The sequence below is a fragment of the Bemisia tabaci genome, chromosome 8, assembly GCF_918797505.1.
Source record: "Bemisia tabaci chromosome 8, PGI_BMITA_v3".
Classification (NCBI taxonomy): domain Eukaryota; kingdom Metazoa; phylum Arthropoda; class Insecta; order Hemiptera; family Aleyrodidae; genus Bemisia; species Bemisia tabaci.
Window position 1 is genome coordinate 30,438,958 of NC_092800.1, and position 14,587 is coordinate 30,453,544.

General features: G+C 36.9%; 1 protein-coding gene across 1 annotated transcript; it reads right to left on the reverse strand.

Annotated features, from left to right (window-relative positions):
- Positions 1-197: 197 nt before the first annotated feature.
- Positions 198-11,455, reverse strand: LOC109033949 (methionine aminopeptidase 1D, mitochondrial). Its single transcript, XM_072303682.1, has 8 exons — positions 11,437-11,455; positions 11,025-11,133; positions 9,682-9,904; positions 7,932-8,123; positions 6,685-6,835; positions 5,554-5,664; positions 4,755-4,993; positions 198-2,599 (listed from the first exon to the last, which is right to left on the reverse strand). Exons 2-7 carry the CDS (start codon positions 11,123-11,125, stop codon positions 4,788-4,790), a joined length of 984 nt encoding a protein of 327 aa, XP_072159783.1. The 5' UTR covers positions 11,126-11,133; positions 11,437-11,455; the 3' UTR covers positions 198-2,599; positions 4,755-4,787.
- Between the last annotated feature and the right edge of the window lie 3,132 nt (positions 11,456-14,587).

The window sequence follows — 14,587 nt, forward strand, 5'->3', positions numbered from 1 at the left end:
TTTTTTTTTTTTTAAAAAAAGAAAAAAAAGGGTGGGTTAAAATTGAAATTATGATCATTTATATAACCTACTTCCTACTATTTCCTATATTAAAGAGAAAAATAGTTAAGTATGTCCAAATCTTCACCAGAAAACTCATGCATATACCTGAAGTTTCAAAGTAAAGGAAATAAATGAAGTGAACAAAATATATATATAAAAAAAAAACATAACAGTTTATTATTATCAATTTAAATATTATGAAACAGAGTTATTCCTGTTTCCATTTTTAGAAGTTAACATGAAGTAAGTACACAATCAGAAACCATCACAAGTACTACCAACCTACTTCATGATACAATTTTTGTTAAGTTTTTCCACAAGTCTCGATAAATCCTAAAAAAAGGTCTTCATGAATAATCCTATTCCCAAAACCATTTTTTTCAATGACTAAATCTGAACAATTCTTACAAATACACACTCTAACGTCTTATGCGAAACCGTCCGTTGTCAAATACAGAGTTTCATGATTGCAGTGGTTACTTTTGCCCCACGACACTCGTGAATAAGATCGATTCCCTTTGTAAACGTTTAATTATACTTCAGGGACTATTTATACGATTGTTCTAAATTCTTAACATCTTAAACCATCCCGTATCTTTAAACTACAAAGAAAATATCCACTCAAATTCTGAAACATTGTATTGGACATCGGGCGTTTTCGCAAGCGGCAAATCAATTTCTTGTAAACAGCATCTTCGAAATTGCAGAAGTTGCATACTGGAAATCTACTTTCGTAAATCTGTCTAGATTTAATTTCTCACTTCTAGGACAGTAACAGTATGAGTTCGATTTGATGACTAGGACACACCAAGTTTCAGTAAAATTTGTAGAGAGCAACTCAAAAGTTAAAAAGTAAAGTTTCTTTCAGACTTCTCAGCATATCAATGGCTAAATGCAAAAAATGCATATCTGAATTGCAGCAATTAAAAATGTCTGGGTATGTTTTACTTTCCTCAAGGAAACCTAATTAACATCTTCTCTTGTAATTCTGTGTGATTTTCATAGAGAGAGTGAAAAAAATTTACGGAAAATTTCAATGAAACTGTTGATTGGTTAACTTTTGAAAAAATACAGCAGAGACTCACAACGTCCCAATCTTAGGTATGCGCTTTCCGACTTTAGCCTCTCATGTACATACTTTTACAATAACAATAGTAATTGAGTTGGTGAGTGGAGTCTTAGCAGTTGGCAGTAGCAACTTTTACCATGTGAAACTGGTTAGGGAGTTAAACATTTGTCAGCTCATGAGTGAGGAGTTTCTTGGTTATTTTTGGCCAATTTCTTACGGTGTTCCTATCAACAAAATGCCTGCTAGAGGCATTCTAGAGAAGAAACTATTAAAAACTCGGCATCAATTTAATTTTAGTGCAGGGAATTTACAAGCACTGAAATTAGCACTGTGTGCTCACTAATCAAGGGCGAAACTTCAGGAACAAATCTATACAGTTCACTGTGTTCGAAAAGCTCCACTTCAATTTTACTTCATCCATGGAAAACAAACCAATACTTGCTTGACAATATCAAAAAAATTTCTTCGCTCAGATCGAAGAGGCATTAGGTAAATTTTCAAGGGATAAGGTTGAGTAAGTTCTTCATTTAAAAATTAAAGTAAGACAGGAAGTCTGCAATGTCCGAAACTAAGATACGCGTTCCTGCAGTTTCATCGTCTCCTAAGATTTTATTTTTGCAACAGAATTTTCTGAGTTTTTTTTTAATACTTGAGGATAGTACATGTGGTACATTTCAGTAGAAAGAACAACTTAATCTGCCTCAGAGTACAGTCAAGTAACAACTTAATTCAAAGGAAAGCTGCTGCAAAATATAAAGTGTTCATACATACATTTTGCTTCATTGCCCCCTTTACCGCTCTTCGACACCTAACAACCATTGTCCCTTATTGAACCTTAGGCAGTGAGTACCTTAACATTTCTGCCTCAATTTTGTCCTTTTACCTTCCAATTGGGCGCTTTCTGCGCTTTCAATGAAGAAAAAGAAGAAAAAAAGAACTAATTTTCGAACAGAAATTTCCAGGCAGGTGGAAAATGAGGTTGTAAATACAACAAAACATCCCGGTTTCATCGCTCATTTTTTCAAAATTGATCTTTTATACTATGTAGCAGCTTTTCCTGGATTAAGTTATTATTGTACATGGCGGTTACATTGTCAGGCATTTTTTATGGCAGTCCAAAAATGCGGAATTCCTGAAAATTACAAGTAATAAGGCTCCGTTACAAAAATTCCTGTGATTTGAGAAGAGGGGACCCACAATTGGGCCCACACATCAGACAGAAGCCACAATAAAAAATCATTTCCTTTCTTGAAGAACGAGGTCTCCCTACGGCAAAAAATTATTACAGTTCATATTTACATTTTGTATCATACGGTCAAGACTACACTTTACTGGTTGAATTAAATTGTTCAGAGACTTGATTATCAGACATTCTATACTCCCTTCGAAAGGGTTACTTCTTCATTGGTGGTTGAAATGTTCGTTGTCTCGAGTAATACGGTAGAGAAAGTTAAAGTGGTAACATCTGGACACAAAACAACTTCACTCCTGGAAAACAAGAAGGGACGCTGGTAAAAAACAATACATAGAGAAGAAAGAGGACTTTAAACTAGTTTTTTCAACACCTTCCCTTCACTGCTTGAGAGGCAGACTGTGAACATTTTTAGAAACACAGAGTTTCATTCATTTGAAAATTATAAAAAAGTAAAATGTACAAGAAAATGGGGTTTCAAAACTTGCTGCCTACATTAGTCTTCTCAAAGTTTAGGAAATTGGTGAGTTACTTGACAGGCAATCAAAAATATGCATGGGTCGAGCTTGAATAGTATTTCAAGAGATAGAGGTATCAGGGATAAAATTATTAGATAAGAATTCACACACAGCATGGACACAATTCATGGATGAATGAGCTAGCATTTAATACCCCAGTACAATAACAAATTCAAAAAGATTAGCTGATACAGAAAAAAACGAATGTCATGATATAACACTGACCCTGCGCACCAGTAGAGGCTATCTGGCTCTCCGCAAGTTTTGATGCATCTTTAAAGTTCACCATTAGGCCAAAGCTAAAATAGTAAGTGATTTGGTCGGGTTGAAAATTCAACCCAAGACTCTTTGTAGTTACCTATAAATGTAAATCCTACTTTGAGAATCCTCATCTCCTTGCAAGGAATTTGCCTTCAGTGCTTGTTTTCCAGAAAGGACCTGGCATGAAAAACTAAAGAATTTGGCTGCAACTAAATTTCTTTATAATGTATTTGATACGATTTTCTTTACAGTCTTCTGAGCACAGAGAGATTTTGAAATCTACCTTTCTATGTGCCAATGCCGAGAAAAGCGAGTCTGAAAAGTTCTTTTTTCGGCATTCTTAGATGCATTTTCCTGTAGAAATGTGAAATTGTCACTATGTGCAAGTGGACAGGGGCAGTGACAATGAGCCACCTGCTGTTTTCATCTGGAAAAATGTGATTCTTTTCATCTATCTTATCTTCCCAGTCAGCAAGAGAGAAAAAAAAGAGAAAAAAAAGGATAAAAATTTCACTTTCCAGCGCTGCTTTTCTCAAAATTAGCGCACAGAAAATCAGCATTTAAAATCTCCTCAATCTCAGAGGATCATGAAGAACATCGTATCAAACCGAAATATGTAGTATCAATAACGAAATTTTGTCGGCGCCAAATTTCCAAATTTTATTAGTTTTCCGTGCAAGGTCTTGACAGATCACTTGTCCTTTTAAAACTACTAAGCACTTTGAAAAACGGCTTTATAGTGGGTCGGTTGCGCTGGTCACAGAATCGTGTTTAGATGCATTATTCTTGCCAATTAGCTAAAAATAATAGAATATTAACAAGGATATTGCACTTTAATAAGTCGGGTTTTTGGCATCATTTACCGCGGTAGTGACACCCTTGGTTTCTTCCTCTTTGGTTCAATCAGTGATGCAGGGGGCGAAACCCGAAACTTCAACAGCATTGAGCATAAGCGAAATGTGGTGAACTGACTGACTGGCTAACCTATTCGTTTGTTATGTCCTGATAAGAGGATCCTTGAAGTGCGAATCCGTCTGTTTCTCGAGATTATTTGTGTTTAGTGTCGTTGAAGTTTCCCATTGCATCCTCTGCGTCACTGATCGAACAAAAGAGGAAGAAACCTAGGGTGTTACTACCGCGGTGGATGACTCAACTTTGCAAAGCGTAATATCTTTGTTAAAATTGAACGAAAGAGTTGCTGTTTGAACAGATCTCATTATTTCTAGTTAATCTACAAGAATTAAGCATCAAAATACAATTCTGTGACCAGCGCAACTGACCCATTAAGCCTCTTAAAAATCTCAAAGAAGTTTTGCAAAATAAAACTGTACCTATGAAATCTGAGTATTTGTATTTTTTTATTTGTTAGCACTAGTGATGGTTGAAAGTTTAGCAGTGGACGTTTTGAGTTCCTAGGACTCCTGGAACATTGGTTTAAACCCACTCGGGGCATTGTCTATGTGACAGAGAGAGATGACACATGCATTAAAATTATTTAAATTTTGCGGCTGATGAATTATATCATGGGTAGCACACAAGTTTCAAGAATATGTGGAAGCGTGGATTTCAGGGGAAAATGGTAGCTGCTATCACTGTAGTCACACAGCACAAAGGGGCAAGATATCACTGATATCAGTAACGAAAAAAATTGATGTACATATACTGTACCTACTTGCCTTTAGCCATGAGCTTGATAATCAAAGCCTCATCTCTTTGGATAAGGCTTTGTCAGGATCTCATAACCTTCCTCCGTGATTAGGATAGTATTTTCAAACTGAGCTGTTCTGGATCCATCTTCAGTTATTGCTGTCCATTCATCATTTAGGATTATGACGTTTGCCTGCCCTTCACTGAGTATGGGCTCAACCGTGAAAGTCATACCAGGCTCCATTTTGGCAGTGTTGCGGTTGTCTGAAAATGGATTGGATAAAATTGAGTACCTTTAGCTCAGAGCTGTTGGACGACCTGCCATCTATGTTTACAATATTTCAATGATTCCATTTTAGACAGTTTTCTTGTCAATGTTAATGTGACAATTGCGATCAACCTGAAAATTCTTTTGTACATACTTGTGTAGCTTGGTTACAACTTGTTTTAATTCAGGAGACTGAACATAAAATAACCTGAAACTTTCATGATTTTTGCTCTTGTTGCGGTTTTCCAGGATTTTGGCGGCAATGAATCAATAATATAAAAATATTGTAACCAAATTAATTCTCCTGCTTCTTCAAAGAACCTTTTTCAACCTCAAGGAAAGATTTTTCAAATATTTTGAAGTGCTTAAAGTTACTGATATGTGCACGTTTAAATACTAGATCCAGGAAATGCGAGGTCGAATTAAATCATGCGTCAATTAGTTCAACGATTAAAGTCCTTATACGGTATAATAAAAAATAGAGCTCCTGATATAAGACACAGCAGAGTAATTTAATTCTTATTCTATGACGATTAAATATCATTAGCATGCTTACAAATGTGAAAAATGTCTGGCGGTCCGTGAAAATATGTTCCGATGCCATGCCCGGCAAAGACTCCTATCGACGTGTAGCCATGATCCGACGCATAGTCAGATACTTCTTTGCCTACACTGGAACAAATGTTCAATTCCTTAGAAAAATGGAGAAGGTCTGACTATTCAAAAAGGAACATTATTCAAGGGCACACAGAAACTTTTTCTTCCCTCCTCACCCGAGATACTAGGGTAAGCTTTCCTAAAAACTAATTTTTCAGAAGTTTTACAAAAAGGTAAAAAGTATACACTGGTTAAGAATAGGCCAACACTTCAGAGCCCTTGAACTTTCCAAAATGGTTATAAATACATGCTGCCAGAAAATGTTGACAAATAGTTCAGAGCTTCCTGATTCGATGAAAAGATAGAAAGAACTTTTCAAAAAACCACTTCATTTAAAGTAGGTTTGAAAAGTTTCCAAGTTTCTCTAGGGCTCGTACAGTCATTATGAAATTCCAATGAAATTTCCTAAATTTGCAGGATAGCTTTAAAACATGGAATGGGACTAAAAAATAATAACAATAATAGTTATAAAACCTCATCAGAGTACTTGAAACTTGACAGGAGATTTTTTGTTGGGGTTCAATTAGTTTGATCTGTCAGAGACTACAAAATTCTCACTGGTAGCTAGAGCGCTTAATTGCATTTCTTATCTTACGTATTTGCAAAATTCTCTTACGAGATGAAGATCTCACTTGCATTCATGAAATTTGTTTGCAATGACATGTTTGCAAATTCGCAAGCGCTGCGCTTTTTAAGAGGAAAAAGGTGGTACCTTTCCTGATATAACTAAGAATTCAGGATCCCATATTTCCCGCATGCTTGAAAATATAAATACATGATATTTTTTGGCACACATGCTCACTGAAATGTCCCTTTTTTTCTGATGGCCTTCAAATACAGGATTCTAATAAAAATCATATGATTTTTTTCACACACTTCAGAGAGTATGGAAAGAAGCACTCTAACTTCCACGAGTGTTACTTTTTCTTAATTTTTGTCTGCTTACCATTCCATGTATTATTAAGCCAAAAATTAGCTTATATAATTAACATTACTTTAATAAATGATAATATCAAAACAGATAAATTACCAATTCTATAAAAGTGTTCTCCTGGTTTGCAGACTTCAATACCAGCCATCATAGCTTCTTCTGCTACTTTAACTAGCTTCTTTCCTGCCTCGTCCACATTCCCAACAAGAAAAGTCTTCGAGCAATCTCCATGAAATCCAGAGAGATAAACCTATAATTTGAAGATAAGAGATTAGTTATGAAAAACAAGCATAACAAGTACGATACAGGAGCAGGTTGCAAAAATTGTAAAATAAACTTCTTGAGCAATATTCTGATTTCCTTGCATGCACCACGTACCATCTTTGCACTTGCAATAAATCACCGGTCTACGGTAGCAGACTAGCCTAGGCTGCTAGGACTTTGGCTTAAAGGGTCCTGCATGAACCCCATCTGGCAAAATTAGGAAATAATTTTGACCAAAGTTGAAGTCAGATGTGAAGGTACATCTGTCAAGGACTGGTATTCATGAAACTACCTACAAAAATCGAATTGTAACTTCTCGATAGCTGAAGTTAAAAAATACAGACCTTCAAATTGCAAAATTGTAAGTCTTAGCTCATGTTGAATATTTTGGAAGAAAAAAAATGAACCAACAGTTTCAATTGAAGTTTTCTATAAATTTTCTTCACTCATTCTAAAATAAATCACAGAGTCATAAGGAAACATTTTGATTAGTTTTTTTAGAAGACAAAACATAATCGGAGCTTTTTAAACATTACAATTGAGAAATGCATTTTTCGCATTTAGCCATTGATTCGTTATTCTGAGGTAGTTTTAAGTGCAGCACATACTGTGAGACCAGCAAACATATTGGCCCTGAATATAGCTCAAACCTCAGATCTTGTAGAGGTCCGTGAAAAATCATCAAGAGCAATGATGAAATATAAATTAAGTAGCCATATTTATGTACGATGTCGGTATATAGTCAAAACATCAACGTGATTTTACTTACTATCAACTATTTGTAAATTATGTACTTGACATATAAATGGTTTAATAAATACGGCTACAGTGCACAAATTAAGGGCTCCAAATGCCCAATTTGCTCCAATTGCCTTGGCCAATTGACTTTTCAAATGTAAAGGAATAGTTATGACTAGGTCAGTTGCATCATACATTAAGCAAAACAGGAACAAAGGGAGGCGCACACCATTGAGAAATGTGTATCGATAAACCTAGAGGTGAATAATTTACCGACTCTTTCAATCACTCTGTGTTGATCACCCTTGGCTTTTCAAAACAATTTCATTGCTTCATCTACTTACAGTCACATCTACATTAATAATATCTCCATCAGCGAGAGGTCGATCATCGGGAATACCATGGCAGGCAACATTATTCACAGACGTACAAATAGACTTAGGAAACCCTCTGTAATTAAGGGGCGAGGGATAAGCTGCATTATCTGTTATTAGCTCATGAGCAAATTTGTCAAGTTCATCTGTTGTTATTCCTACCTGAAATAAATACAAACACAACTTTATTAGTTACTAAGACAAGGTCAGAATAGCCAAATTCTTTCAATCCGTTTCTAGTTCATAGTGGGGCAAACACGAGACGAAAGAGCAGTGCAAAACATATGAAACAGGAGAAAAACAAGGGGAGAAAATTGCAGAGACGAGGCTAAAAACGAACATGGAAACAAATGCAGGAAGTGTAATGTCTTGCGAGATTATCAACTGCTGTAAGAAGAAATTAATACTCTAAATTTTTTTTTTTTTTCCTGCAGTTGATAATTCAGCTTTTGAAATCGAACTTTCTATGTGTCAATCTTGAGAAAAGCAGAGTTGCAAAGTTAATTTTTCAACCTTATTACACACGCTTTCAGATGAAGATATGAGACTGTTGCTATGCAAGTGTGGAAGCTGAGCTGTACGTCATTATCATTCAAAGGCATTTGATTTCTTCCACTATCTTAGCCTATGAGGAAACAAATGCATCATCACTGATAGGATGTTGAAACACTGCTTCTAGACATTTCGTGTGATCTAACCAAAAAATTCACTTTTTAGGCCTGCTTTTCTTCAGATTGACACATTAAAAGTTTGATTCTAAAGGCTCATTATGCTCAAGAGTCCGTACGGAACATCATTACGAATAATATTGATATTTAGCCTGTGCTGAATTCCTTGGCATTGAGCGAGTAGCCCTTCAAAAAACTTCACAAAGTGGCACTGAGTTATTTTTTTATTCAGAATAATTAACTGTCAGTTTTTGAGGGTATTTAACGGAACTTCTAAGATTTTCTGTAAACTTTCAATTAATGGGCCTGTTGCAAACTTTTGCTAGAGCAAAAATAAGAGGTGTTACTCATAGAAAGTGTTTCAAAAATCACGATGAGCGCATCGGTAAAGTCTGAAATGCACTCCTTACTTCACCATTTGCATAAGAAATTTGTGTTTTTTCAAGCTTCCCGCTTCAAAAACGATACTACGGCACGGGTGAACATCTCGTTAGAGGAGTCATTCCATCCAACCCCTGCTCACAAGGATACTACGCAATATTCAACATAACCGACGCCAATCCGCCAAAACACATGTGACGCGACGATGATTCTAACCGCCTGATAACAATCGGCGTGTTTACATTCACATTTTTCTGGCGTTGATACATATCCGCCTAGATTGACCTCGTGCTCTCCTCAATTTCCGCGTGGAAGCGTTGGCCATCTTGCGCAGGGATTGAATGGAACGACTCCTTTAACAAAATGTTCACCTGTGCCATAGTATTCTTTTTGAAGCGGGAGGCTTAAAAAACGCAATTTCTTACACAATTGTTAAGTTAGAGTTTCGATGCGTTCATGTGATTTTTGAGTCATTACCTATGAAGAACAACTCTCATTTTTGTTCTAACAAAAGTTTGCAACAGGCCCATTGTGTTCCTTTTTGTCTGGCTGGAGGCTTAGTGAGTATCTATGGCTGGTATATTTGCATCAGGCTCCTTGGTTGTTTAAGATTATTTGTGACACAAAGACTAAAATGAGAGTAAGCCTTACGATACAAGAATAACACTTACTCTGATGATTTCTTCAATAGAATCTAGGACAAAACGAGCTAGCCTACAACTACGTCTCATTAAACCTATTTGACCCTCATTCTTCACTTCTGCCTGCCGGATTGGTGGGTTCAGAAATCTCAAATCTGGAACTTCACCCGTTAATGCATAAGGTGGCAACGGTATGTAAGATGGCACCGTCAGTCTTTCGCTCACTTTCCCAGGCTTTACATAACTCCATGTTCTGAAAATTGAGCGAAAAAAATCAGGCACACAGAAATGTCATCAAACATCAGAAGTAATCTTTTAATTCAGCTACCATATGGTATCCTTGTCACCTTCCTGCAGAAAGATTATTGTAATTTCAAGCTCGTAAATTGTACAGACCAAGACTGAGGTGAGGTGAGGCTATATGATTGGTCAGTTTTGTCAGTCTTTGTTTTAATTGGGCCTGAATTGGGTGCTCGAATGCCTGCAATCAACGACCTCATGAGTTTCCGAAAGTTTGCTGTCAATTTCACTTGACAAAGGTTTAATAAAGAGCGCATTGACACAACCAACCAGTTACATACCTCCATTCCACCTTAGTTTTGTATTATCCAGTTGACTAGCACAAAATTCTAATTCAGCCTGCTGAAGCAATTTTTAGTTGAATGACCTTGCTAAGCTATTTGTAGGTATGTTGGTGAAAAAAGTGCTCTAGGTTTTACAAGGAAATTAAAGTATTGATAAAATCTCCACAGCTGATGACTAAGACCTCTGGAAAGATTGATAATTTTTCCTTCTGAGAATAAGTGATAGGCTTGGTTATCTAAGACATTGAAATTAAAGTTTCTCAGGAAAACAAAGAATAAAAGGGGAATTTTTTAAACATTGGCATTACTGAAGCACTCAGCAAAGGTGAAATTGAAGGTTGGGATTATTCAGTGTTCGAATCTCACCAATAATATTAGGAGATCAATGTTTCAATAATTAGGGACAATATGGTTATTAAGTTTAAAATAATTTATGATGGGAACTGTACATCTTTGTGTACTTTAGAATCAAGCTTTTCTTACTTGATTATACATGGTCAGATTTCTTCATCCAATTGAACCCTCTTTGCGTGGTTCATTATAGATTTAGGTATCAATCTAGGTCTCAGCGTTTTCGTAGCTAGGCAGCTGACAGCACATGTTACAGCGCCAACTTCGGCCAATAATTCAATTATAATGGCACCAATGAGAGATATTTAAGCGCCTGTTGCATTTGGACACTGTCCTGAATTACTTTGTGAGGCCCTTTAAAAACTTTCTCAAGTTTCGGAAAAAAAAAAAATATTAATAAGAATTGCAATTGAAACAACAAAAAGTCCGATCACTTACTGGGTGGATAAACATCTTTTGGAGGAGATTTGCAAAGAATTACCACAGGAAAATAGACACTCCTTGATAAGTGTGAGAGAACTCGGAATTCTAAACATCATACCATTGCCTGCAAAGAAAAGAAAGCAATCACTTATTAAGTAATAGCTCCTAATAGCGAGAAGTAGGTAGCTCCTGTTATTTTTGGCTGATTAAGTTGATCATTATTCTCATTCCCTACTTGAATCCAGAGAGTAAAATTGAAAGTGTTAACAACAAAAATTTTGGCAACTCTCTCAACTTACGATGAATAACTCTAGCCAGCATTATCAGGGCCCATCAGAGAGTTGCTGTTATACCACCAGGAACAAATAATTTATTAGAATCTACTCATTCCATCATCCCCTCCTTGAAAAAAATGCAGAAGACTCACTTGCATTTGTAAGAGCTGACTTGGTGCTTATATGGTCATGGTACCAATGTGACAGACCATTTTATTCCCTATTCATGGTCCTAAAATCTCTTGAGGTAACTTAGATTTGATGCAGATTTTTGAGTCGAAGATGAGACAGAGGTTTGCTTCAAGCAAATGGTAATGCGTAAAGAGGGAACAAGGCATCTATCTCTGTCCTACAGATTGTGCGATGCTAATAAAATTTGTCAAAAAACATATATTCTGGTGCGACTTACGATACTAAATTCATACACAGTGTAACGGCAAAATCCTTAAATTATTTCAGTGTGTAGAGATATTACGGCTTTCAGACTAAGAAAGAGTTAAAAAAAAACTTAAAAAACCATTGTGTACCGAACTAAGAACGTGAATGATGTAAGATGTCACTCTTTCGCTGACCCTGAGCAATTTGAGGTGAGATTCTTAGTTAAGGACTCTTTGAAAAGACTTGATGCAGCAGTGCAACCGAGCATTCAGTCAAGAGGATATGATAAAAAATGAACTTGAAATTATAGAAAAACTTCCTACCTATAAAATGACAGCACAAATTATCATTTCATTTTAAAACTAGGTGACCCTCGTGTATAGTTGTTTACATTACGGAGAAACATAACCTCAATCTACAAATGAAGAGTCAAAACTCACCATTCATCAACTCAACAAGAAACGTTCACGCGCTTTATTCATAAAAATGATCCTGGGGTCGAGAGAATTTCGTGAACTGTACTGCTCAGGTGGTAGCTCAAGGGATCATGGCAGGACTCCTGAAGAGGCCCAAAAATTTTAAAAAATTTTAAAAATTAATTTTTAAATTTTTAAATTTTATAATTTTTTTTTTAAAATTTTAGAGGAGGACGCCCGCGGGAAGTAGGAAAAAAGGTGAGCAAAAAACATTTCGGATCACATTACAAAACCTGGGGCAGTCACTCCAGTCAGTGCGTATGCAACGCGGAAAAGAGGACACACAGACAAACGGACGCAAACCAACACAACACAACACACAACACAATACGGCACAACACAATACGACACAACACAACACGGAAATAGAGCAAGAGAAAGGACCCGCATGCATGACGGCGCAGAGATACAACTATTCGTGGTTGATGGATGTCCGTGTTGCATCTGCAAAACTGAAGGCGCGATGGCGCGAGGCGTGAACGCGCAATGCTCCGTTACGCTGTATGCTGCTATCAGGTAGGTATCGCTCAGATTCGAGAGAAAACTTATAAAACGAAGCCAGAATGCGTCTTTCCTATCTTCGGCTGCGTAGACACTCGATTTTTTTCTCAAATTTTTAATTCGTCACAAAATTAATCTGAAAGAAAAAATCGATGAGACATTTAAATAAAAGTTATGTTCATTCAGTAATCGGTATGTGTAGACCTGTAGGTATCTAAAGTTCGTATGCATTGGCACTAGGGTGTTTAGCCCTGGATAGACGATCAAATTCCGAACCACTTCCGATCAAAGTAGACATGCTGATGACTGGTGGTCACCATCTACCATCAAATTTTGACGGGCCGCACTTTTTTGTTCAAAGTAAGATCAGAACGGAGTGCCACCATTCATCATTTCCTGCCACAGGAAACATTTCTGTCAAGTTTTCATTATAAAATGAAGCAAATTAATGAGTTTAAGACTGATGACTCCCGACACTTTGATGCTACTTTTGATCGGAATTGGTTCGGGAATTTGATCGTCTATCCAAGGCTTATAAAAAAAAGTTCAAAAAGTTTAGGTCCCGAGTTTTTTCCCATTCCATTAGGTCCCAACATATAGAATGGTGGGAAAATTTGAACGTTCAAACGAAAAGGGGGGGGGGGGGGCTCTGGGGCAAACTATGGGCGTTCAACTAAGAAAGTTCACATTTTTTCACCTCTCTAAAGGGATCTAATTGAAGAGGGAAAATACTGGAGAACTATAAACTTTTCCAAATGTTTATTTATTTATAATACCCTAGTGCCGGCATAAACGAGTTTCAGATACAGGTCTACAACCACATTCTAAAAAATAAATCAGATATTATATTGGGGGAAACTCAGAAAAAAATCGAGTGTCAACACAGCCGGAGTTAGGAAAGACATATTCAAGCTTCGTTTTAAAAGTTTTCTCCTGAACAGAATCTGGGCGAAACTTAGTAGCAGCATAGAACGGAGCATTTTGAGCTCACGCCTCGCGCCATCGCATACCTTCAGTTTTGCAGATGCAACACGGACAATCATCAACCACGAATAGTTGTATCTCTGCGCCGTCATCAACGCGGGTCTTTTACCTCGTCCTTCTTCATATTGTGTTCGTTCCCATTTGTCTTATTTGCAGTGGTGCTTCAAAGGATACGTGAACAACAGAGACGTAAATAGGCCTCCATTTTTCAACTTTTCTCTCGAATCTGAATGAAACCTCATTTGCAGTATTGCTGATAGAATAGAACAGAGCATTGTGCGTTCACGTCTCGCGCCATCGCGCCTTCAATTTTGCAGATGCAACACGGACATCCATCAAGTACGAATAGTTGTATCTCTGCGCCGTCATCAACGCAGGTCCGTCCCCTTGCATGTTGTTTGGCTCCGTTTGTCTGTGCGCTTACTTTTCTGCGCCGCGTTAAAGTCTCTGAAGTGATTCCAGCATGCATTTTGCCGCCTCGGCAAACTCTTGTGTGGTTTAGAATAATCGAATTTTTGAAAGATAATGTCTCAATGCCTCAAGAAACTCCCGTTTGTCGGTACGCCTACTTTTCTGCGCTGCATTAAAATTTCTACAATTATCCTGCAAATAATCAATACAATTAATCCTGCATTTTGGTCCAGTTTTGAAAACCTTGGGTTTGAATTAAACTGTGGATATACTGAATACAATGGTATACAATTAGTTTTTTTCTAGCATCATTGGTTCGTGAGAATATGAAATTACTAGATGACCCTTGTGTATTTTCAAGAACTAGCGCTTGTCTTTGGTAAAAATATACACACGCGGACCCTAATTTCGAGAGCCCAAAAACGGGCGGATTTTGTGCAAGCTCCTTTCTAAACACCGCAAACGAGGTATACCTATAATGGTTTGGGAAATTCACCGTCGGATGCTGTTGTTATTTATTATAATTCGATTTGCCTGATTCCTTGTCGTGATT